A 27,229-nucleotide genomic window follows, 5' to 3' on the forward strand; every position below is an offset into this window, starting at 1 on the left:
AAAGCTACTGAAGTTTCTTGAACTTCAGAGACCTGGTAAAGTTGTGAATGGGCAGATGGACTGGAAAGATGAGGGTTTGGATACATGGGGACCAATTAGGAGACTAGTGAAAAGTTCTAGTGAGGGGTGACAAGTAGTGAGTGGAGATAAGAAATATTTTTAAAGTGATGTTAAGGATAAGGGCAGGTAGGTAGTTCAGTGGATAGAGAGCCAGGCCTAGAGATAAGAGTTCAAATTTGGACTTGATACCAACCCCAACTGTCTAACCCTCACAATTCTGCTGCCTTGGAATTGATATTTATAAAGTATCAATTCTAAGAAAGTAAGTGTTTAAAATAAATGTTGAGGATGTAGAATCAACAAGATTTGGCAACTGACTGTATTTGAGTGGGGTAGCAATGGCAGAGAGGGGGATAAATATAAATAAGTGAAATCCTAATTTAAGTATAATAAAAATAGCCATGAACATGATTAGAAGGCTTAAAATTTAAAATAATTTTCAATCAATAATAGTGGAGGCATTAAAGTCAGTAGATGAACATAAGAATGGTGGTATTTTCCATTCAAAATGAGGAAATGTGGCAGAAGGATGGGATTTAAGGAAGAAGATAATGAATGAGTTCTGTTTTGAAAATGATTTGGTTGAATGAGTTCTGTTTTGAAAATGAGTTGGTGATGTATAGGGGACATGTAGGTCCCAATATACAGTAAACAACAGAGATCTTGGACTAAAGCTCAAGGAGAGTTCCACAATCTGTAATTCATAGTATTAAAGTATATAAATTCATCATCTGACTCAATGAAAAGATTAAGGGCCTTAAACTAGATGAAATAGCTAGTGTAAATCAATAGCAAGATTTGACCCGAGCCCGACATCAATCCTAGCCCTTTTATCTACCACAAATATGCTATAACCTAAGTGACTCTTCATTTTAAGATAAGCAATCCCAAACACTGCTAAATGGAAAAGACAAATTAAAAAACAGTCCAAGTTATACTACTAACTACAAAATGGACAACATACAAGGGATTTCATTTCAATGATATAACAAGGATATATCAAATGTAAGAGTCCATTGGTCAAAGCAACACATACTCAAACACATTCTTTGAGTTTTTTTTAGTAAATTAAATATTTTTGCTTTCAAAAAAAACTGTTAACTCCCAGGAACAATTATCAGCCTAATAGAATGCCCCCAAATTACACCGATGACTAGAAAGCTTAATGGCTCTGTTTACATGAAAATAATTTTAGTACTTGCTTGTTCTTTCATTGAACATGAGACCAAATAGTTCATATAGTTGTATGCCTCTTTTATGGACATATTTTTTCCTTCACAGTAATTATCTTGCCTTCTCTTCAGTAAAGTTTATTAAGTCTCTTGTTCACAACTTAAATGGAAAAATGAAAATGGAAAAATATACTCAGAATGTTGAAAGACCTTGGATTTTAGGAATTGATGTTGCTAGAGATTAAATAAGAGTGAACAATCTGATTCTAGAGGGAATATAGTAGAAATTACATTTCAGAACACCTGATTTTCTAGAAAAGGTTTCTCAAAAGCACATGCTGGAAGGAATGGTGAGTTTTATTTTTTGATTATGGAAAGGAAGAGCAAATAATACAGGATCATAATCTGAAAAGATTAGCAACACACCAAAAACAACCATAATCAGGCTAACTACAAATGAGAGGTTGGATATTTTATTGTTTTCTCTATTCCCTAACTTTGTTCATTCCTTAACACAGAAGGCAGCACCCATTTGTTTTGTTCCTTTTAAAAGTAATTAGGAATATTCTTAAAATGAATAATACTTTTATTAAATCTTAACAATCCTAATGAATCTTAAATGTTTTATTGCTTTTAAGTTACTAAGTAACTTAAGCACAGTAAAAATAGCCATGAACATGGTTAGGAGGCTTAAATTTAAAATAATTTTCAATCAATAAGACTGGTAGCATTGTAGTCAACGAATTGCTTTTTTAAATTGTGATTCTACTAAGAGAAGGGGGTACCATCCCTCTATTATCCATTCATTTTCTTATTCCCCAACCTTTTTTCTCTTGTCATTTTCATTCTATAAAAATATCTGGCTCTGACCTCACATGGTTGCCAGATAAAAGCTAGTTCTGGATGCTCCACATCCTGTACAATGAGCTGGATCAGATGCAAAGGAATTTGTGGAAGGCCAAGTTCAGTTTTCCCATTGTATTTCAAATACCTTTTTATTGGACACAATCAATTCTTAAAAGAAAGCAGTCCTCACGATTGAGTAGTTCTTTTCTCCCTTGTAGCTGTGGAACGTTTTGCGGAATCAGCCTTTATAGACTCTAACAACTTTCTGATCCTCTCATTTGTAGGTCCTTTCCCTGGCTTCTTGGCTTTGGATTTATTTAATCCAGATGGTAGAAGCAGGGCTGCCAGCCCCCAAGGATGGCTACTTGATTTTGAAAGTTGACTTTTGTCCTCTTGTTGCAAAATCCAAGCACTTTCTCTAGCCAGATGGACAAATCTTTCCAGCTGGTTTTCGTTAACATTTCTGCTAACGTTAAGGGTGGGTTCAAAGGGATTCTGAATGTATATAGGAGAAGAGTCAGGCTTATTTTGCTCCTTTCCCTATAAAAATTTAAAAAGGAAAAAAAAATAGTGCTTAAAAACAAGAAGATTTTGTTCAGCTTAATAAACACATGAGTACTGATGCTAGATTCCAATGGTGGTTCTAGTGAAGAATTTATTACAAAGAGAAAATTACTATATGCATTAATCCTAATGAAAAACCTATAGCTTTATGGAAATTTTCTTTATATGTTTCTTTGGGGAATAACAAAATATGCTTATGAGATGATACCAGTAGCTTAGAAGAGTAGTTCTAGGAATCAATCCATGATAAGGAATTTACAAAAATTATAACAATCAATTTAGCATGCTATAGTTGAGAAGGAAGAAAAAGGAAGGTGCATGGCAAAACAGGAGATAACATTCTTGTTAAAAGGCAAAAAATATATCTATGAAATATATGTATTTAAAACACACCTATTAATCTGAACCCCACTGGGCACTCAAAAATGCACAAATTAAATAATGACAGCTAGTACTTCATGCCACCATGATTATACATGATCCTCACTAGGTGAAGTACTTTCTTCAATCTCAGTGGATGATTCATATCTGGGGCCTGAGCTACCATGACTATCTCAAGGGACCAAAGAAAAAGAAGCATGAATGTTTGAATGTGGTTATCTGATAGTCCACCTTCAGGAATGTATTTATGGCAGCTGGTTTCTGATGATGTTTCTTTAAGTAGAAGATGAGTTAGGAAAGAATTGGGAAAGTAGAGAAGAGGGGAGCCAGAGACAGAACTTGGGTGTTTGTCCACAGGATCAATGCTTTCTTATTTTGATCTGAGCTGTGATTTCTTCAGTGTAGGGAACTTCAAGTATACCACCAATGCAGGTGAGCAACTATCTTTAACTTTCAGCACCAAAGGTCTGTCCATGGTCAAATGGTGAATTCCTGTCAGAGGGTAGACTTAACACAGGTCTTCCTGCTTCTGAACTGACCCTTTACCCACCTTACCACCCTGTCTCTATATTGTCTCTCATAAGATCTCCAAATAAATGCTAATTAGAGGCAGTAAATACCTAACTGAGAAGATATCTAATAGAATGGAGAAGTTACCTTAATCCTGACAGCCTTTCCAGAGTAATTTAGCTCCTAAATTACTAAATTCTCTAAAAACTGCCTGGGTCTTATCTATAGTCATTCCTTATTTTCTTTTTCTGACTTCTCCTTTGTTAATACTTATTTATATTTCACAAGTTTACTTCTCCAATGAGGCTTCGTTATAATCAATGCAAGGGGAAATCAGTGAAACCTGCCATGGAGAATATATTGTTTTCTTCTATAGGAATAATTCAAGTTCAACAATATAGGTAAATGGAAAAATATTAATAAACATATATGTGGATGTATGCATTTGTTTGCACAGTACAGTATTACACAAAAAACTATGAGTTTCCTAAAATCAACTTTTCAGGGACACACCTGTTTTTTACATTAAAACACATAATGTTTCAACAACTGAAGATGCAATAGGCAAGGTTATCAATAAAAGATCAATGAATATTTACCTTTCGAATATTTATAGAATTCTTATTAAAAGCAAAATTTCCAAAATATTCAAAAAACTGACATAGTAGAATATCTGGAAAAAAAAGTAAAATAGATATAAATAGGAAAAATGGCTTTAGATAAAGAAATGACTAAATAACCCAGCAATCCTCAGGAATGTCATTATCAATTCTTTCCCCCTTGGACCTATACTTGGTTTATTCATCCAGAGACTCCCCTCCCCCTCAGCTCTTGCCCTCTTCCTCTCTCCTACTTTTTCCCTCTCCTGCTCTCCCTTCTCTTTACTTCTCCTCTAGGATAATTTCACACCCAGTGCGGCTACCTCCCTATTATTTCCTTCTTCCATCTTCATTGTTCTTATCAAACCTCTCTATTCATGTATCATTTTCTTATAACTTATTAGTTTCCAATTCCAATAGTCTTTCCTCTCTGACCTCTCACTCTGGCTCACTCTCACTCACATCTCCTCCCTGAAACTCTTTCATCTATCTTTTGTAGCTCCACCTTCCTTTACATTCAGTCATTTGTCAACTCCTGTCAAATCTACTTCTGAAACTCCCTGAGATGCCTCTCCCCTAACCTGCTTTGATCCCTATTCCCACTATCATGACTAATACAAGCCCTTACACCTGGGCTTCATTGGTCTCTTCCCTGGTCTGTCCTCTGCACAGCAAAGACTGGGTGAGAGAACTCTGCCATTTTCTCACTGGGTGGCCACTGAGGAAAAACTCCATCTAACGGGACCCTGGAGGCTTCCTCAGATGTAAGATGCTATGTATGGCCTGGATGACTACAAGATCCCTTCCTGCTTTAAATCTATGATCCTATTTCATCCAACATTCAAAATTTGGTAATGGCTCCTCAATGTTGGCCCAATACAAGTCAAACTCCTTAGCCTGGCATTCAAATCCTTTTAGGATTTTGTCCGAACCAACCTCTCTCTCCAAGTTAATGTACTACTTAACATGGCCCTCATTCCACATTGAATGATTTAATGGCCCCTAGAATTTTCTCCACTTTGTTCATACTATTTCCCTCAATTAGAACAGCCCCTTGGCCAACCCTTTCCCACCTATCCAATTTCTCCCCTCTTTTACCGGTTCAATGTTTATCAACTCCTCCAAAAAACCTCCTCTGGTCCTCCTGACAGAAATTATGTCTCCTTTCTCTGAATTCCCAAAGCACCTTGCTCAAATCTCTTTATTGAATTTTAACATTCTACCTTGATTTTTGTCACTGATATACATGCTACCTCCCCACTATACTACAACCGGTATATCTGCCGGTAATTTCTTTTACTCTTTGGTTCTCTCATAGTTTTTGTTCCCATCTTCTCCAAAAGATTATTTCCCTCTGTTAGTCCTAGACTATCACTTATCTTCAATCTCTCCCCCAGTCTATTGGCTCCTCTCCTACTACCTACAAAATGCCCATTCCCTGCATCCTCCCCACCCAAAACCTCACTTGATCCTTGCATTCCCACTATCACCTCTTCTGTCTTTTATGGCTTTACTCCTTAAGGAATCTACAAGGGCTTTTCCCTCCTGTCACTCTCTTATAATCTGGTTCCCAGTTTCATCAATCCACCAAACTTCTCTCTCCAAAGCTATAGTCATTTCTTAACTGCCAAATCCAATGGCCTTTATCAGGCCTTATTCTCCTTGACCTCACTACAGCCTTTGACACTACCAACACTCTCTCTTCCTTGATACTCACTCTCTTTTCTCTAGGTTTTTGGGACAATATTTTTATTTATCTCCTCCCACCTCTCCTGCTCCTTCTCAATCTTCTTTGCTGGATCCTCATCCAGGTCTCTGACCTGGGCTCTCTTCTCTTCTTCTATATCACTTCATCTGATGATCTCTATCCATTCCCATAAATTTAATTATAATCTTCTCAAAGGCAGATTCTTAAATCTACCAACTCGACCCCAACTTCTCTGCTGACCTCCAATCTTGCATTTCTAATTGCCTCTGAGACATCCTGAACTAGATTAAATTCAACATGTCCAAAATCAAACTCATTATCTTTCCCCCTAAACCCTCCACACTTTCAAACTTCCCTATTCTTGTTGAAGGCACTACTGTTCTCCCAGTCCCCAACCTGGGCTCCTAAACCAAGAGTCATCCTCAACTTGTCACACTCTCTAACATTTTTCACTTTTGCAGTATCTCTCTAATCTGTCCCCCCTCTAACCTCTGATACTGTCACCACCACTGTGCAGACCCTCAACATCTCATACCTGGATTAACTGCAGTAACTTGCCAGGGATTCTGCCTGCCTTAAGTCTCTCCTTCCAATCCATCCTTCATTCAGCTGTCAGTGATTCCACTCAATAAACTCCAGTGGCTAACTGGAACTAACCCCCTACTTTTCTAGTCTTCTTTAGCCTTACTCCTCACCAAGTAGTCTTTTTTTTTTTCTTTAAGCCTTTACGTAGCACGGGCTAGGCAATTGGGGTCAAGTGACTTGCCCAGGGTCACACAGCTAGGAAATGTCTGCCAGGTCACATTTGAACCCAGGGCCTCCCATCTCTAGGCCTGGCTCACTCTCCACTGAGCCATCAAAATGCCCCTGAAGCCTTCTCTATTAGTGATTTCCTACTTATTTTGCATATAGCTTGTTTGTACAGACTGGTCTTATCTAGCAGACTGAGCTCTCAGAGGGCAGGGACCATCTTTTGCCTCTTTCTGTGATGCTCCATAAATAATTACTGACTACTGACTACTTAGCTCATAAGTGTTTAATAAATATTCAGTGAATAAATCAACAAAACCCCTTTATTTATTCTTTTGAAAATATCTAACACGTTGCTTACCTAGTGTTTCTGTGTTTAAAGAAGGTTTAATTCTGTCCAAGTTACTAACCAATGTACAGTCATTGCCTTCAATTATGCATTTGTCTTCTGCACCTAAAAATGTAAAGATGAAACAATGAAAATTGTAATAGTTTCCTTCTTTAGAAAATAGACCTGTATCAATCAAAATAAGCATAAGTAGTGAATGCCTTTTGTTATTAATCACTCAAACACTGAGAATAAGATTTGTACTTACCAACTCATTTCTGAAGGGGTTTTTAACTTGCAGCCTACACTCCATTACTATAACTAAGGGAAATGATATTTTTTATTTGACAATATTTTATTTTTTCCCCAATTTCATGTAAAAACAAATTTTAACATTTTTTAAAAATTGGAGTCCTGAATACTCTTTTCTCCCTCCTTCTCCTGCCCCCTAACTAAGATAGTAACAAACTGACATAGATTTTGTATGTGAAATCATACAGAACATTTTCCCACATTAATACTTTTGTGGAAGGAAACTTGAACAGAAAAAAAGTGAAGAAAGTGAAGCATAACATATTTTGATCTGGATTCAGATGCCATCAGTTCTCTCTCTGGAAACGGCTAGCATTCTTTATCATGAGTTTGGGATTGTACAATTACATTGTATTGCTGGGAATAGCCAGGTCATTCATAGTTGTTCATCACAGAATTCTGCTCTTACTGTGTACCATGTTCTTTTGATCCTGCTTACTTCACCCTGTATCAGTTCATGTGAGCCTTTTCAGATTTTTCTGAAATCTTCCTGCTTGTTATTTCTTAAAGCATCATGGCATTCTATTACAGTACTATAACTTACTCAGCCATTCCCCAATGGATAGATATTCTGAGGGGAACAATTGTAGGGCGTTTCCATTTCTTGACCACCAACACCAATGACCAACAATCAGCAACAGGCAGGTGAGCCCACCAAACCACTAGATCAAACCCTTAAGTTACAGTCCATAAGAGCAATCTTTGTGAAATGTGACCCAGTAAAACTGTCTCTGCAAGTGCTACAGCCTCCATCTCCTCAGTAGCCTGAGCTACTGAACACCCAGAACAGGCACGCTGGTACCTTCCCTTCAGTGTGACGGGGGCAGAGTATGAATTAGGCAATTGTTCTCAACCTTTTAATGCTCACAGCACTGTATTCTATGCCTTAAGTATCCCAGCACATTGAACATTTACATTGGTAAAACAATAGGAAAGCCAGGATATTTGTGTGGGCAATTTCCATTCAGTAAGAGCAGCCGAATTATGTTCATTTCAAAGTCTGTTATGTTCTAAAGTTAATGAATACACAGAATAGGCCAAATTTTTATTCTTTTGTGAATACTATACTTACCAAAGGACGTGTGCTGGGAAAGAATTTATATTATTTTCTTTTACCTATAATAACATAAATATCTCAAATTTCCTCATACACCTGAGAAAAAACACCAATATAGTGAAAATACCTCTTTTTTAAAGACCTTTACCTTGTCTTTGAAGTGATACAAAGTATCAATTCTAAGGCAGAAGAACAGTAAGGACTAGACAAGTAGGATTAGGTGACTTGCCTAGGATCACAGAGCTAGGAGTTGTCTGAGGCTAGATTTGAACCCAGTTCCTCACATCTCTAGGTCTGGCTCTCTATCCATTGTGCCACCTACTTGTCCTGAAACTACTTATTTCTGAACACTATGCCTCTCTTAATATAGCCTTAAACAGCATTAACTGTTTCTGATGTAATGTGATCCTGACTCAGGTTAAGTTTACAATTCATTAAAACCCTCCAGATTTTTTTCCTCAGGTAAGCTACACCTCCCCCATTTTATGTTTGTTTACATTTAGTTTTGACACTTGCATAACCAGCTCACATCAAAGTCTAAGTCTAGACCTTAACAACTGTCCCTATTCAATTTCATCTTATTTTAGTCCTTGGGTCAGCCTTGACAAGATCTTACTGAATCCTCAATCTATCATCCAACATACATAGGTATATCCCTCCCAGAAACAAAGAATCTTGGAAGGGATTTCAGAAGCCATAGATTCCAATCTATACCAGAAAAAGAATCACTGCTGCTGATCACACAAGTGGTCACCTCACCTTTCACATTGCAACCCATACTCTTTGGAGATAGCTCTGTTTTTTCCTTACATTCAAGCCTAAAATCTGCTTCTTTCTAACTTCTACCCATTTCTCCTAGTACTGCTCTCTGGGCAAGTACAAGTTTACTCCTTCCTTCTATATAAAAACCCTCCAAATCCTCAAAAATGGGCATCATATTTTTCTATCCATGTCATCTCATCTTAAGTCAGTCCCATGGAGGACCCAGCTTCATATCAAATGGAAATCTGTCAGGTAAAATTTCTACAGTTTTATCTAAGTCACTGATAAAAATGTTGCCCAGCAAGGAGCCAGAGAGCTCTCTTCAAACTTCAATAGAAATCTTTAAACTGATGAAGAATCAATATGACTATTCCTTAGTTCTACTGATTCAAGCAGTTATGACTCCTACCTAACATATTAGCATCTAGTGCATATCTCTCCATTGAAATATGATAAGATACTTTGTTGAATGCTTGGTTAAGGAACATAGTATACTAGATGGAGACAATAAAAGTAGAGTATGCAGTGAAACTTCTTTTTTTTGCTCAGAGAATAGTATTATTTGCCATGGAAAAATCGCATCACACTGAACTCTCAAGAATACAAGGTTTTATAGTATTCCCTTGACTGGCTAGTCTATACTGTAAAAAAAGGAATTTAAGATGGTCTGGCTTATTAATCTGTCATCTGAGTGATCACTTGTTCCCTGAGTCTTCACAAACAATATTTTTATAGTACTTTAGAATTTTGCCAGGAAGTGAATGCAAACTCACTACAAGCCTATCATTTTAGAGATTATATTCCCTTTCCATTTTTTAAAACCATGAATTTTCCCTTAACTTGTCTAATGGCACCTCTCATTTTCTAATAGCTTTCTTTTACTAATAAATTTTTATTGAAATCTGTTAATTTTGCATCCATTTATCCCTTTATCTATCCTCTTCCTCCCCTCCCAGAGACACAACCCATATAACAAAACATTAAAAAGAGAGAAGAAACTGTGAGAGAATTAAGCAACACATTGAAAAAATCTGATATTACATATATTTTTCTATATCCAAGTACCTCCTCTCCTGCAAGTGAGAGAGAAAGACTCTTTCTTTGGTTGGGATTAATTTCATAGTACTCCGCTATACACAACATAAAGCCCAGTTTTATTTGTAAGTTTCAACACTTGAGCTTCTTTAAAAAAAAAAAAACAGTTTGGGACTTTCAAATACCATTGATTTCTATCATTAGGTGAGAGACTTTTAAATGATAAACTTTGAAATCAAATTTCATGCCTCAATCATACATCTGCCCCTAATCTTCATCAAAATGGTCACATCCTGCAACAGCTTCTATTTCTGAATCTGATCTATATATTCAAAACTAAATCATCTATCCTATACTACTTTTATAGGACTTGCCCAAGGTCAAAAGGATCAGTAAACTGGCAGAGCTAGGCTATACCATTTTTATCATACTGCCATTCCAAAATGATGGACTCTGAAGTTATTCTCCCCCCAAAACAATCACAGGAAGTATAAAGCAAGAGATTGTTGGTCATCTCTTGTATTCCTCTATTCAATCTAGACTGCCACAATCAGGCAGAAAGAAAGCGCGAGGAAATTTTTTCTTGCATCTTAGTGTAAACCTTAAAAGCAGACATAACTGCTCCAGGTCTGTCAAAGAGATGCGTATCAATTATAATTCCTGTTTCTCCCATTTATTTTGTAATCATGTATACTATTTTCCTGGTTCTGTTTACTCATTTTGCATCAGTTCATATAAGTCTTTCCATGTTTTTCTGCATTCTTTATATTCATTATTTCTTAAAAGTCCAGTAACATTCCATTATTTTCATATATCACAATGTGTTTACCTATTTAGTTCATGAATGGGGTATCTACTTTGTTTTCTGCATGTTGCTAGCATAAAAAAGGGGTTCCTATAGATATGCGGAGCCTTTCTTTTGTCTTTGACCTTTTCGAGGTATATACTTAGCAACAGAATTTCTAGGTCAAAAGGCACACATATTTTAATTGCTCTTATCTGCATAATTTCAAATTGCTACTGTTTTTTAAAGCTCATAGTTAGTGACCTGACAATTACATCTTCCCAATGTGTCAGTATGATAGGATATAGTTCATCTAAGCCTGTGACAACAATTTCATACTGATAAATGTAAACAAGATGAATCAACATTCATTATTAAGCATCTAATAATCTACTCTGTGCCAGGCACTGAGAATATAGACAAAAATTGAATAATATCAGTTTCTAAAAGAGCGTATAATTCATTGAGAGATAATACACACATAAATATATACACAAAATATATCTGGAAGGGTGATTAAGAGAGGTTTCATATAGAAGGCTTTACATGAGCAGAGTTTTTAAGGAAAAATGGGATTATAAGAGGGAGAGGTGATACCCACCTTCACTCTGTATGACAGTATAAGAGTTCAAAGATAAGAGATGGAGTGCTATGTATGAAGAATATGAAAAAAGGTCAGTTGTGTTATACAATAGAATATGGGAAGTAAGATATATGGCTGTGAAAGTAAGGGGGTGGGTCATGGCAGTAGAATTTACTGAAAAGGGCACATGGTCAGATCTGCACATAAGTTAAATCACTTTGGCAGTTGTGTGTCAGATTAACTGGTATTAGATTTTAAATAGTTGAGGTCTTAAACTGTAGTGATAAAAATAATGGAAGATATAAATTGTGATAGATATAAGAGAGGGTGAGTAAATTTGACCGCAGAAATATGTTTCACTACAGTGTCTTGTTTGGAAATATTCCCAATTATTCAAATACCCAAGTCAACTGGGTTTTATAGAGATTTTAATTAATACAAATGTGGAATTAAAGAAAAGAGAGAAAGAGAGAAAAAGGAAATAAGTATGAAGGGCCTTAAGCCAACATAGCCTAGACCTGAGTCTTAAGAGAGAGAGACCAGTCAGTCAGTCTTTTAACACTCACCACAAGGTCTGCCTAAACAAGGATTCTAGTGACACCAGGCCAGCATCATATCAGCTGCTTTCACCAGCTCCCACCTCCATCTGAATGTTTCAGAATGACCTCCAGCTCTTCTCTGAGCTCTTATTTTTAAGGGCAAAAATCTCCTATGTCACCTCCCCTAAGTTCTTCCATCTACCAATCACTGTGGATGTTTTCCAAAAGACAGCCCATTTTGAATTCACAGCTGAGTAGATTAATCTCTTTAGTAAGTCAGGAAAAAAAATGCTGCTGTGTCGACTAATTTCATTAAGAGAAAACCTCTGAGTAAGTTTTCACCTTTTAGGTCTAAGTAGTTTACAAGTTGCCCCACCTTTACAGGCACCTAGCATCCCATTGTATCAATTCCAAAAACAGGCATGGCTCAAAGAACTCCTTTCCTTGATAAGTATGGTTTTCAAGTACTTTCATTGTTTAGCAAGGAGTTTTCTCCCCTAAAGCAGTCTTAAGTAGGGGTGGAGTAGGGATACTCCCATAGCAAGGAGTTTTCACATTCAAGTAGAGTTCTCACTATCTGGTAGGGAATTATTTCAAGTAGGGAATTGAAGGATTCCTCAATGTGGAGTAAAATTTTTAACATTCATAAGTCTGTGAAATTTTAAGGTTTACACTGGAGAGGGGGCAGAGTTGAGAAATGAAGACCAATTAGGAGGTAAGTCTAGTATTATGGAGGTAAAAATGACAAAGTGACAACTTATTGGATATGCGGAATGAAGGATAAATGAGGAATTAAGTATGATAGCAATGCTACAAGCCTGAGTGACTAGAAAGATGTAGGGCTCTCAAGAGAAATAGAGAAGTCTGAAAGGGGGAATTTCTTTATCTATAAAATAAAAGGAGTGGATAAGAAGATCATTAAAGGCTTCTCCTTGCCTCAAAATTCTATGAACCTACTGAAGAAGTCTTATTCTTAAATCACTCTTGCTAATCCATTTAACATTAAAAATGGTTCACAAGTGAAACAATTATGAACATAAAATTGGCATTTCTGTATGGAAGTATGATACTGATACCAAATCTGACTTCAAAGATCTAAGCTTTAAAGGTCTGACTTAAAACAGAAAATTTGATGCCCAAACACAGAAACCAAAAGAATCATCAAAAGGTAATTAAGAAAGGGAAAAAAAATTTAAGGGACCCAATAAGTTCAAATGATTTCTATTCCTATAAGAAAAGATGATATTGGTAACTTAAAAATTGTTATTATCATCAGGGTAGCTAGAAGAAGTATACTTACAGGGAACAGTGACAAAATGTATAGGATGAAATGTAAAAAAAAAATATATTAAAAACTAAAGGTAAAAAAGAGGATAATGCTAAAGGTCTATTTTTCTCATGGATATTGTGAGAGCTGGGCAAGCTGTTTGACTTTTTTTTAAATAAAAACCCCTACCTTCTGTCTTGGAATCAATACTGTGTATTGGCTCTAAGGCAGAAGAGTGGTAACGGCTAGGCAATGGAGATTACGTGACTTGGCCAGGGTCATACAGCTGGGAAGTGTCTGAGTCCAGATTTGAACCCAGGACCTCCCATCTCTAGGCCTGGCTCTCAATCCACTGAGCTACCCAGCTGCACCCATTTGACTTTTTAAATATTGTAAAGGCAATAACAATTATATTTGCCAGGCTATGATATGCATGGAAGCCCCACTGACAGTCCCAAAGCCCTTCAAGGTTCCCAAGGCCAATAAGGCCATAAGTTCAGAATATAGAAATCTCTGTAAATCCTACCCTCTATTTGATCTTTGATTCAAATACAGGTTAGGCTAGTAGACTCTTAGGGAATCTTTCTGTCAAAATTCCTTTAGGAACTGTAGGACTCAGATCAACTCAAAACATCTAAAAAAGGTATCTGTTTTATTCTCTGATCCAGATCTAAGGAGGAGCTCCAGAAGAACACTAACACAAATAATTTGTTGTTGTTGCTCCCTAATACGGACAAATATATGGATTTTCAAATTCAGATTCATGAGGTATTTAGTAACGACAAATGTTGGCTAAAATAAAAAGAAAAGAAAAAGAAAATAGCTTCTGTTCTTACCTGCGAGATTTTTGAGATAGTCTAGCGATGGAATGATTGGAGGAGATCTTTTCTGAAGGAAAAAGATGACCATGATCGTAAGGGAGAAATTTGTTAACCAAGCACCAGGAATACTGCTTGTCAATGCCTGCTGCCTCGCCCAGTATCGTACACTGAATGCCAGAGCTCTTACTCGGGAGTCTAGAGTGCCATATATGTACAGGAGTTCTGAACTTTTCAGGGCAATCCTAAATGAAAGCATAAACATTTTTTTTAAAGTTTTAATTATTAGAATGACTATAAGTTCCATTTTAAAAAGATTTACTTAATTGAAAATTCATTCTAAGAAAGAAAAACATCTAAATAGTTTTAAAAATTCTATCTACAAAGAGATAATCAAATCAATCACTAAGCAAGTTTTATTTATGTGCCAGGGACTGTGCAAGGTCCTGGAGATACAAAGCACAAAGAATGAAAGAACCCCTGCTTTCATTTAGTTTTCCTTTTTATATAGGGGAGAGATTTTAGAGGAGACAAGTATGTGTGTGTGTGTATATATATATATATATATATATATATATATATATATATAAATATACACAGTACAAATAGAAAGTCAATAAATACAAAGTAGTCAAACACAAGACATTTGGGAGAGAGGGCACTAGTCATTTAAACAATCAGAAAAAGATTCATGTAGAAAATAGTGCTTGAGCTACATCTTAGAGAGACTCTAGGAGGTGAAGGTAACCAGGGAGATTATTTTAGGGATGTGGAATGCAAAAAATGCAAAGGCAAAGAGAAAAGAAGAAAGAACACTGTGTGAGAAATGGAGAGAAAGTCAGTTTTGCTAAATCCCAGAGTCCAAGATGGGGAGTAATCTCCAAAGAAACTAAATAGATTGAGCAGAAGTTTTGAATGAATTTAAAACCTAAACAGAAGGATTTCTATTTATCTTGGACTCAACAGGAAGCTACCAGAGTTGATTAGAGTAGGGAATGACAGCCAGACTTGAGCTTAAGGAAAATTACTTTTGTACCACTCTGTAAAATGAGCTGAAATTAGAAGAGACTTGAGATGCTAGGGGAACCAATTAGTGGGCCACTTCAAGGAAGACCAGAATGATAATTAAGGTGTTATTTGGTGAGTAGAGAGAGCTGGATGAGACACGCTAAATATCAAGATTTGACAAATGATTAGATATGTGGGATAAGGGAAAGAGTAAGTTGTCAGGGTTAAAAACCTGGAGCCTGGAAAAAGGGAGAATGAAGAAGAAAGATAGAAAATGAGCTCAGTTTTATACATGTTGAGCTTAAGCTGTCTCTAGGGAATCTAGTATAACACTTCAAATTATACTACTAAAAGTATCATACTTCATAGAATTATCTCAAACAAAATCATGACATTTGAGGATAAATTAAATATTTACTACTTGTTATCATTTTTATTTTTAATGCAAAATAATATTCACTGTTTGGAAATGTTAAGACTTCCCCCCCCAATATTATACATCAAATTAACTGAAGTATTTTAATACAAAATTATAACTCATTATTTTGAATATTTCCCCCAATGACTTTGAAGAAAATCATTTCTACTTCTAATTCAAGATCATTAGAAAATATGCTTGATTTTAGAAGTCATATATTTAGTTTAGTGGTTCTCAACTACTACCTTTGATAGATTAAATGGCTCCTGTATTTTGTAGTACTGTTTTCTAATTATTGGCAGATGCTGTTGTGAATAATAAAATAAAAATTAATTTCAAAATATTACTGAATCAAAAGTAATTTTTGTCATTATATATTTCTTTAATCAATAGATGCTAATGACACTAATACTATTCAGAGATTCTCAAAGTTTTTGTTTTGTTTTATTTTTTAAACTTTTATCTTCCATCTTAGAATCAATGCTATTCCAAGGCAGAAGAGTGGTAAGATTAGACAATAGGGGTTAAGTGACTTGCCCAAGATAGACAGTTAGGAAGAGACTGAGATCAGACTGAGGTCTAAAGATCTGGCTTTCAATTCACTAAGTCACCTACCTTCCCCCTCTCAAAGTTTTTAATGACAAAAGTTATCTTCATATAAGAAAAGGCTGAGAACCATTGATTGTCTGAATTGCCAAATAAGGGTAAAAAAACTAAGGGAAAAATCTTTCTCATCAAACAACATGAAAGGTTTGAATAACTTTCAATACAGTTTCTCAAACAAGTAAAAACTTCATGAGCCCAATATTTACATGAAAAATAAATTCTATTAAAACAGTTCCATATAAAGTAAAATCAATAAGGAACCAAATTTAATATAAAATTCACTTTGTGTAGCTGAAGTAAAAGGTAAGAGTGAGAAGACTCCAAAATTTAACAAGAGACTTAAGGCCTCGTAATTTAAGTATTTACAAAATAGAATTCTGTAAACTAGGAATGATTCATTTGCAATAAAATAGCATTCCCAAAATACAAATTAGAAAACCTGTACCAAAAAGGAAGAGAAATAAATGTCAAATGTAGTAATACTATTGTGTTTTAAAAATTTGTACCCTGGGGACTTAATTTCCCAGCATTCCTTACTCTTCCCAGGGTTCCATTGTCTTGCATCCCTGTGTTGCACCCTGGCATGGGTTTGTTTATAAATTTGCTGAAACCAACACACTTCAGGCTTTTGTTTTGGCTCCAGTGCAACAGTCTGCTGGATCTCTGGCTCGCTGCTCTGCTCACTTGGCTGAAAGATCCTCTTTCTCTCTCACTTTGTTGTTATTAAATCCTATACATTGAAATACATGGACTATTCATTCATTTTTGGTCTTACACTATGAAGGTTTGGAAAACAAATCTTGATTTGGCAAAAAAAAACCCAAGATTATAAAATACATTTGTTTTACTTAAAGGTCATCAGGTAAGAAATCCACATATATTTGTAGAACATATAAAACTGCAACCTTTAGTACTAATAAAAGTGAAATCCATAACAAGTTTACACTAATTAAATTTCATCTCAGGGAATCTGCCAACTATATCACCCAAAACATGCCCCCCCCAAATATTCTAGATTGGATTTTTACTCTCAGTCATCTTAATTATATTTACGTAATCACTGATGAAAAGTAAAATGAAAGTAAAACTGAAACATAACCATTAAGATACAAAAAAACAAACTTATTACCATTTTACTTACTTAGAACTATTGCAAAGATTTCTGCGTGTGAAAACACTTTTTTTACACCAAAATGGTTAATTTATAGATTTTTGAACACTAAACAACATTGAATTTGGGCTAGTAAAATGGAAACATGCAATCAAAAGATATCTCAAGAAGAGAAGTCAACTCTAAATTGGAACCATAAATAACACAGGAGTACAAAAACTAGGGGTCATCTAATGGCTTGATAGTAAATACCATAAATAATTGCTTTCTAAATTCTTCTATCAAATTATACTAGTAATATCAATTATCTACTAATAATATTAGCTTTTTCTTTTCTATTTAGGCTAAAAGTGAATATCTATTGTTTTAACAAAGAGCTAGGCCATAAATTATAACATGTGAGCTTTCAGAACATCAAATAACTGGTGCAAGTCTAAAAATATTGAATATATTTTGCAAAGCTTTCAAATATTGTTTGAATTTTTAAATGATCAAATATTTAAAATGACAAATTCTGGAAATCATACCTATTATTAGCAGTCAAATCACACTGAAAACCAGAAGCCTGATGAGAGAACCGCACCAATGGACAGCGAGCATGTAATATCTTCTGTACACTCACACAACCTGGGCCAAAGTTGTCTAGGCATTCTCCAATCACAGACAGAATCTTCTGAGTTGCCCATCTTTCAGAAGAAACATTTTTCACCTGATATTCCATTGAAAATGATCCTGCTGTCTAACAAAAATATATATGCAAACATTAACTGCTTAAAAGGACATTTATGAGTCTTTTAAAAGATGGTTAAGTCATTTTAGAAAAAAGTCCACATATAAAATTCAACATTCTCAATGCAATTAGAAGAATTCTAAAGATAAAAATAAAATTCAAATCACATTTTCACAAATTATAAAGTATAGGTGAGGTCAATAATAGTTTACCTATTATTGTACTATCCAGATATCATCATATAGGCATGACCATTACACAAGTCCTTTTATACTATGAAGGTTTTTAAAGTCAAACCAACCTTAATACCCCCAATAACCCCAAAACAATGTTACTTCCACCACTGATTTCTTTTAACATGTTTTCCACTTGCTTAAGAGTTCTTTATTGAAGAAGAAAAAAAGTTACTATTACTTTTAGAAAATTTCTGCAATTTAGCTATTTCCTAAAGTATTTTTGTAGTTTCCTTAAGTTTTTCTTCTTTTGACACATGAAGAGACAACTGCTTTCCTAGGTTCCTTCCCCATACCACCCCATCCCAAGAAAAAAAGAGGAAAAAAGAAAAAAAGACTAGAAAGGAAAAACAGAGAACATGATGGATGGCAAACAAAGAGCAGGAAAATGTAGAATTGGGCAATAGGGAAGAAAGAACACACAAAATCTTCTCAAACAAGGTCAAAGGTGACCTTCCACTTACTCTATTTTTGCCACCCCTCTTCTTATAAGAAGAGAATCAAATGTGGCACTGTCTGGCAAAAGCAGGGTTCTGACCTAGTACAATAAAGACACAAGATCTATTTAAGTTTACCTCTATCTGAAAAAGAAAACTCACTTGAGAATAATTAAGCAATTTCCCAAAGACCACAGAACTAACACTAGGGTCAGGCCTCAGATGAAAAGCTCAAGTTCTTCTCAAAACTTGAGGCTATTTCCCAATATCTTTAAGGTTGATTCTAACTCCTAATACCAGGATCATAAATGGAACTCCCTTATAATTCATATCTTTTCTTAGTTTTTGACTTTGAAAATGATAGGGTTCCTTTAATCAATGGAAATCCCAAACATTGTCACAAACTAACTGGTTTGGAAATATAGAGAAGATGAAACCAAATTAATATAGAAAAACCTATGCCAAATTCTGTACCTGTGGAAATAACAGTGAGATATATCATTCAATGCATCAAGGGCTCGATGACTATTTTGTTGGAATGTTACCTTTCTCATAAATTATAAAGTCTGTGAGGACTAGTTTGTCTCACTTTTGTTAAAGACATTCCTAATACCTAACGGGGCCTAGTACAAAGCAAGGGCTTAATAAATGTTTGTTATGATTGGGGAAATTCATACTTCAGATAGAAGTTAGACCCTTTAGCTTCTATGGTCTGTTCTAATTTGGAGATTGCATTTATTATACAAATTAACATTACTAAGGCCATTCAGTTAACAAACTTCTCTTAAGTACTGAGGATACAAAGGCAGGAAAAAAAACATGCTGCCTGCCTTTAAGGACCTTATATTCTAATAAAGGAGACAATTAACTACATACATATAGGGGAGGAAAGAGGGGGAACAACTTGGAAAGGCTTCTTATAAAAAGTGGTATTAGAGTTGAATATTGAAAAGAGCCAGAGAAATTAGGAGGCCAAGGTGAAGGAAAGCATTCCAGTCATGAAGAACAGTCAGTCCAAGGAAGGGAGTCAGGAGAGAAGTGAGCTGTGTGCAAGGACAGCTAGCAGATTAGCAGAGCTGGATCACAGAATAGGCCAAGAGGAGAGTATAAGATTAGAAAAACCAGAAGGGGCTGGTTGCAAAGGGCCCAGAATCCTGGAGGTAACCAGAGAGCCTCTGAAGTTTACTGAATTGACATTTGGCTAGAGGGAAGAGAAACACGGGATTGAGGAAAATCACTTTCCTAGTAAGAGAAGGCCTGGGAAAGGACACTGCAAGAGTGAAGGTGAGAGATGATAGTGGTCTATACTAAGAGGGCAGCTTTGGAAGTTCAAAGAAGCAGTGGGCAAAGAGTCAAGTTTGACATGAAGCTGCAAGCAAGCCTGGGTGATTGGGAGGATGGTGGGTGCATTTGACAGAACAAGGCAAGTTAGGAAGAGAATAGGATTTGAGTAAATAAAACAATGAGTTCTCTTCTGGACATGCTGAATTTGAGATTCATAATCAATGTCTGAAGCCATGTAAGGGAATGAAACTGCCACAACAGGTTAGACATTATATTTTATCAAAGAGGAAGAGAAGAAACCTAGGACAGAACCTGGAGGGGACATCCAGTTAGGGGCATGAGCCGGATGAAGATCCAAAACAGGAGTCTGAGAAAAAGTCAAATAAGTAAGATGGACCAGGAGAGAAGAATGCCATGAAAACCTGAACAGAATAGAGTGTCCAGGAGGAGGGAGTTTTCATTAGTATCACATGTTATAGATCATTTAAGAAGATTGAGAAATGAGAAAAGATCATTTGATTTGGTAAATGAGAGATCAATAGGAATTCTGGAAGGAACTACTTCGGTTAAATGATATCACTCAAGCTAGACTGAAAAGGGTTTACAAATGAGTAAAAGGGAGTGGAAATAACTGGTATAAATAGATTTGTTTCAAAGAATTTAGATGTAAAATGGAAGAGATCTAAGAACAAGCTCAATGAGGTTTTTTGTTTTGTTTTGTTTTTGTTTGTTTGTTTTTTTACTGATAGGAAAGCCCTGGGTGTATAAAACAGGAATGGAAGCAAAGGCTTAAGAGTGTGAACTCAGTTTCTTTTTGGGAGTGGGCCTGGACTACAAAGGCCTCAACAGGCTTTTCACAGAAGTAATTAATCACACAGGGCAGCTGGGTTATCAGTGGATTAAGAGCCAGGCCCGTAGATGGGAAGTCTTGGGCTTAAATCTGGCCTCAGATGCTTCCTAGCTGTATGACCCTGAGCAAGTCACTTAACCCCCACTGCCTAGTCCTTACCACTCTTCTGCCTTAGAACCAATACACAGTATTGTAAGGTAAGGGTTTTAAAAAAAAAAAGTAATCACTACAACTACTGAAATTCTAGGGTTTTTTCTTTTTAAGTCAATCACCTCTACTGTGAGCAAGGATAAAGTATTTCTGAAATTATTTAGTTCTATTTTATATATTAAAACAATTCTTCCAAGAGGTCAGAAAAGCAACAGGGATAGTTCTTACTCTGTAGAAATATGGTTTTCAAACTCACATGGGTTCTAACCATTCAGGAGAGAAGTCTGGAATTATACCCAGAGTTATAAAATTGTGTATACCCTTAGACCCAACAATCCCACTGTTAGGTCTGTATCCCAAGGTGAGAGAAAAAGGAAAAGAACCTACACGTTCTAAAATATTTATAGCAGTTCTTTTTGTGGTGGCAAAGAAATAGAAATTGAGGGTATATTGATCAACTGGGGAATGCCTGAATAAGCTATGGCATATGATTGTTATGAAGTACTATTGCACTGTCAGAAATGATGAGTAGGTACGTGAAATTATGAAAAGTAGAACCAAGAGAATATTACATACAGCTACAGAACAAATATTTGAAGAATATCTTGTGAATGTCTACTTCCAGAGAAAGAATTGATAAATAGAAACATAAAGGACAGTTTACATATACATTTTTTTTTAGTCCAGTGATGGCTTCTCTAGTACAGGGAGGGTAGGGAGGGAGAGAGACTTGGGAGTTTTAATGTAAACAACAAATATATTAATAATTTAAAATTTTGTTTAAGTTCACATTGGAGTTTTTAAAAACTAAGATGTATTAACAATTCATAATTCATAAATTAAGATTTATTAAACAGAAGGGTAATAAAGCAGAAGGGTAATTAGAACCACTAAGTTTCTAATTTTCCCCTTAAATGTCCCAATTCACATTCCTTCTCTAAAAGAAGATAGAAAGAGAAAGAATATAACATTAGCAAAAACCTAAGTTAATAATATCAATAGCATTTATATTTCATATGTAATCTTTATAAATTTTAAATTTAAACTGTAAAACTCAATACATCAGACAAACATTTGCTACATTTTAATTTTTGTTTTTAAAAAAACCTTACCTTTCCATCTTAGAATCCATACATACTATGTATGGATTCTAAGGCAGAAGAGTTATAAGGGCTAGGCAATGGGGGTTAATTGACTTGCTCAGGATCACACAGCTAGGAAGTGTCTGAGGACAGATTTGAACCCAAGACTTGGCTCCCAATCCACTGAGCTACCCCAGCTGCCCCCTACTATATTTTAAATAGAAAAAAAAGTTTTAATTTTCACAGAATTACAAAATTCCAGCACTGGATGGCACTTTACTGGTCACTTATTCCAAAACATTTCTGAGAAAAATAATTCCCTACAGGAATTCCCAATAAGTGCTCTATCCTGTGAGATAGCTCTAATTATACAATTTGCTTAAATTGCCTCTCTGTATCTTCTACACACTCCCCCTAGTTCTTGAACAAAGACATAGTTATTATTTTATTTTTCATTTTCCTATTCTAAATACTTAAAATATCAAAGAGGCATACTCCTTTTAGAGAAGTTACAAAGTTACAGTTTACCTATAATTTAAATCTATATAAAATGTAGCACTTAAGTTAGCTAAGGACTTCACACAAACTTTCTCTTAAATCTTTCATTAATTTTTCAAGTGAGAATAAAGTTCAAAACTCTTCCCTCAACTAACACCAATTTTCCCAGATTCCTAGTTTCAATACTTTTCTCCTTTTTCTAATGAATTATCCTCAAAGCCCTTAATTAAGAAGTTTTTATTACCTATGCTGTTAATCCCATCCAAAATAAACTGCTTGGAATAGGTCATATGATGACAGAAAACTTATAAGTATGCTTTCTACTTTATAACAGTTTCTAACTCCTTGTTTCTCTCCTTTTAAAAACTCATGAGGGGGCAGCTGGGTGGCTCAGTGGATTGAGAGCCAGGCCTAGAGATGGGAGGTCCTAGGTTCAAATCTGACCTCAGGCACTTCCTAAACTATGTGTGACCCTGGGCAAGTCACTTGACCCCCATTGCCTAGCCCTTACCACTCTTCTGCCTTGGAGCCAATACACAGTATTAACTCTAAGACAGAAGGTAAAGGTTCTAAAAAACAACAACAAATAAATAAATAAATAAATAAATTTAAAACTCATGAAAAGTTTAAAAACATAATAAAACCCTTAACCTCTAACTATGAATTGATATCAAGTATCAATTTCATGGAAGAAAAGTAGTACAATTAGGGCTAAATGACCTAAGTAACAATTAGGAAGTGTCTGAGGTCAAATTTGAACCCAGGTACCTCTGACTCCAGAAGTGGCACTCTATCCATTGTGTTACCTACCTGCCCTTCATTAAAAGTTTTTAAACATATAGAAGGTCTTTCAAAATGCTAATTAATTTCAATTCAATCATTTCATTTTGTTAATTTCTTAATTTAAAAATAATTATCATAACAGCATAGAATGTCAGATTCATACTTACCTTGGCAGCACTATTTTTACCAATGTCATCTAGATCCAAAAACATGTCCAAATCACAGCCCAGCTTCCCAAAGCTGTTTACTGAAGACCCAAATGGTTTGACAGTACAAGCTGGAAAATATGCAGCTGCAATATCCTCAATAAGAGAGCAGGTAAGGTATCGGAGCCTAATGTTCTCTTCTGTTACTTGTAATATCCTCATGAGGGTGATTATTTGGCCTTCTACCTAGCTGACCAAAACAAAGACACATAAAACTCAAGAAATGACAGAAGACTAAGTCAATTAAATGACTTTTTTGTTTATAATTTGCTAATGCTAGTGATATGGTGATTTTCTAAGGATTAACTTAAAAATTCTTGAAATATTTTATTTATTTCTGAAGCTAAAAAGCAAAACCTTTTCTCTGAAAATACCACCAGAAACAATTAAAGTGGAAAAATGAAGACCAGAATTATGATCCCAGCTTTTCTTGAACAAACAAACCTGGAGCAAAGAACTAAAGACTCATTTTGGAGAAATATGCAAAAAATAACAAAGATAACAGTTTAAGAAAATTAAAAGCCATGTTTAAAGGTTAAGGTACAGCGGAAATGGGCAAAATATTTCAAAATATACAAGCCAAAATCCCAGTTCCCTGAATAATATTGTATATTCACCAAGCTATCTATCATTTAGTCACCTTTAAAACAGTGCATTTTAATACTCCTACATATAAGGGGAAAAAAGGTAAAAATGCATAACTTACACTTTCTGCATTACAAAGCATCTCGACAAGATCCACATTTGAAGGGCTAGACTGGTCACTACACTGTACAAGCGTCCCATCTGAAATTTGGTTTGATGGATTCTTCAAGTTTATATTAAAGAACCGAGATTTAAAAGGAATAGGAAACTCTGTTTCTCCATGAGGGATAAAAGTTGAATCCTGCAGTGAAGCTATACTTTCTTTTTTGGAATATTCTATAACAGCATGAATGCCCTATTTAAAATAAAAGGAAAAAATCCCACAAACATAAGAAGAAGAATTAGCTGCTAATAGATTTAAAGTCACTTTCTATTTATTTTTCAAAGCAGTCATTAACCTTATCAAATAACATTTTAATATTACTAAATTATGTATATTTCCCCCTTAAAACTTTTTGCTTCTTGCAAATTTCTTACTATTTTGCACTTTCATATAAAGATAGGCATAGAGGAGGAATAGATTTGGAAAATATAACTCAGAATAACCTACAAAAAATTTGGATATTTAAGCATCAAACTGAAAAGCTAAAGCACAGTGATCTTGTCCACCTCTGACCCTAAATCAAGCAAATAGCTACTGTTACTCATAAATGATGAATAATGAAGTTACAATTTCTTAAGAAACAATACAGATAAATCTTAGTCAAAGAATAAAAAGAATCACAAGTTTTATATCAGTTAGCAGAACTATTCACTCCTTTGCTGCAAAATCCAAAGGAGTGACTGAGATGCCCAAGAAATCAAAGTGCATAATTATGCATATTATATTCATTTTGTTTCTTCCCTTCGTCCAGTCTCTCACTCTATAGCTTTGTCTCAAACTTTGATCATTCTAAGAACTTACAAAGCTTTCAAAGAAGAAATGATTAGTGATTTCTCCATGCTGACACAAATGCTTAAGAAGTCTTTTCTCAGGAACTTTCTTGGGGCAGCTTATTAAAATGGACCTTTGTGCCTGCTCATGTCTTTCTTTTTGCACTTCAGAGAAAGTCTTTCTGTTTCCTGGCAAGCCTGTGAAAAAGGCAAAAAACATTTTCCTGAACAAAATTAATATTTAATTTCTATTTTGTAGAGGCTAATAGGGTACAATGGATAGACTGTATTGGAGTCTCAAAGACCTAGTTTCAAGTTCAGCTTTTGACATGTACTACTTATGTAAGTTTGGTAAGTCACTTAGCCTCTCAACATCCCAAGAGACTGACTAAAACGATTAAGTTAGAAGAGAGTTGCCATTCTGTATTGGTGAAAGACCTATACAAACTGGAAGCTCCCCTTATAAATTCAATCATAAACCTGGATCTTTCTTCCTTCCCCAAAAGATGTATTTTGGAATCTTGGGAGAGAAAAACCTATTAAACAAGTATAACCTAAAATTACAATCACCAAACTAAATAGGTCTATTTTTTTCTCCTACCACACTGGGTCAACTTTCTCATATAGATATCTTTAGAATTAGCCATGGTCCCTGTTTTAACCTATTATATTTATTTACTGCCCATAGGGTGAAATCTACAAAATTAGAACTGAACAAAAAGAGGAAAACACATTACAAAAAATCATTACAGATATATGTATGTGGGATATCCCACAGAAGCCTTGATGTTGTACAAGCTATTACATGCCCAGAGCTTTAAAAAAACCCAACAACATACTCATTTCAATTTAAGGGAAGAGTAAATAAGGTAAAGGGGAAAATGTAATAAATTGTCTATCTTTTCTATTTGATGGTAAATTTTTCATGAGAATTTTTTTGGTCAAAGATCTGAATTATAGGTTTTATCTTACCTTAGAAGATACAAAGAAAAAGGGAAATCACTAAGAAGAAGGTAGATGGCCAATATGCCCTTTCTATAGTCCAATAAAAACAGTTGAAGACTCAAGTTAGTTTTTCTTCTTTAAAGTAACTACTATATCTAATGACACCATACTACCTTGACAGAAATGGGTCAACAACAGAGGGAAAATACAAAACCATTTTTAACACTTTTTGTGGTTGCAATGAAATGGAAATAAATGACCAAAAAAATGCAAAGGATACCCAGTATGTCAGATAAGCATTACTGACTGCCTTTTAGACATTTCAAATTAGATATTCAATAGACATTGCAAACTTAATGTGTATAGAACTGAACTTATTAAAATTTTAAAATATTAATCTTTATTTTTTCAGACCGCAAAAATCTATTATCTCTCCCTCCCATTCCCCAACTTCTCAACTGAGAATGAAATAAAAACAAAACTCCAGTTATAAATATGCATTGTCAAGCAAAACAAATTTCCACATTGGTCATGTCTAAAAGAAACACAGAGGGCAGCTAGGTGGCACAGGAAATAGTATGTTGGGCTCAGTCAGGAAGATCTAAGTTCAAATCTGACCACACTCATCTTCTAGCTGTGTGACCTTGGAAAAGTCACTTAACCCAGTTTGCTTCACTTTCCTCATCTATAAAATGAGCTGGAAAAGAAAAATAGAAAAACACTCCAGTATCTGTGCCAAAAAAAACAAAAAAACAAAAAAAACTCAAATGGAGTCACAAAGAGTTGTATACAACTGAAAATGACTGAATAAATATATACATAAATACACATACACACATCCACACAATGTCCACACATCTATTTCATTCTGCCCTAGAGATTCTCACCTCTCTGTCAAGAGTCAGTAGCATATTTTATCATCAGTCTTCTTGAATCAAAGTTGGTCATTATTCTGATCAGAGTTCCTAAATCTTTCAAAGCTGTTACTCTTTACAATATTATTTATTGTTACTGTATAAATCATTCTCCTAGTTCTGTTCCCTTCACTCTACATTAGTTCATACAAGCACTCCAAGTTTTTCCAAAACTATCCTCTTCAATTCTTAGCACACAAGAGTACTCACATTCATAACCATAACCCAATCAGTCATCTCCCAAAAACAATGGACAGATACCCTTTCCGGATTCCAATTCTTTGCCACCTCAAAAAAGAAGTATAAATATTTTTGATTCACAATAGTTAGTTTGTTTTGCTTGGGACTGATCTCTCTCAATCTACCTTTCCTCTAATTTTT

The 27,229-nt window shown here is 35.1% G+C and overlaps 1 protein-coding gene and 1 non-coding gene across 2 annotated transcripts in view; both read right to left on the bottom strand.

Moving 5' to 3' along the window:
• Positions 1 to 1,571: 1,571 nt before the first annotated feature.
• Positions 1,572 to 27,229, bottom strand: part of MTPAP (mitochondrial poly(A) polymerase) — a 30,083-nt gene continuing 4,425 nt past the window's right edge. The window contains exons 2-9 of the mRNA XM_001375609.5: positions 25,021 to 25,187; positions 24,178 to 24,411; positions 23,433 to 23,657; positions 17,746 to 17,957; positions 14,094 to 14,320; positions 6,952 to 7,044; positions 4,133 to 4,206; positions 1,572 to 2,618 (exon numbers count right to left, since the gene is read on the bottom strand). Coding sequence (XP_001375646.3) covers positions 2,265 to 2,618; positions 4,133 to 4,206; positions 6,952 to 7,044; positions 14,094 to 14,320; positions 17,746 to 17,957; positions 23,433 to 23,657; positions 24,178 to 24,411; positions 25,021 to 25,187 — 1,586 coding nt within the window. The 3' untranslated portion in view covers positions 1,572 to 2,264. The remainder of the gene's footprint in view (positions 2,619 to 4,132; positions 4,207 to 6,951; positions 7,045 to 14,093; positions 14,321 to 17,745; positions 17,958 to 23,432; positions 23,658 to 24,177; positions 24,412 to 25,020; positions 25,188 to 27,229) is intronic.
• On the bottom strand, positions 10,600 to 10,730 carry LOC130454822 (small nucleolar RNA SNORA31). The gene has a single exon (XR_008912618.1). It is a non-coding gene; the product is annotated as a small nucleolar RNA SNORA31 (small nucleolar RNA).

The sequence above is a fragment of the Monodelphis domestica genome, chromosome 5, assembly GCF_027887165.1.
Source record: "Monodelphis domestica isolate mMonDom1 chromosome 5, mMonDom1.pri, whole genome shotgun sequence".
Classification (NCBI taxonomy): Eukaryota; Metazoa; Chordata; class Mammalia; order Didelphimorphia; family Didelphidae; genus Monodelphis; species Monodelphis domestica.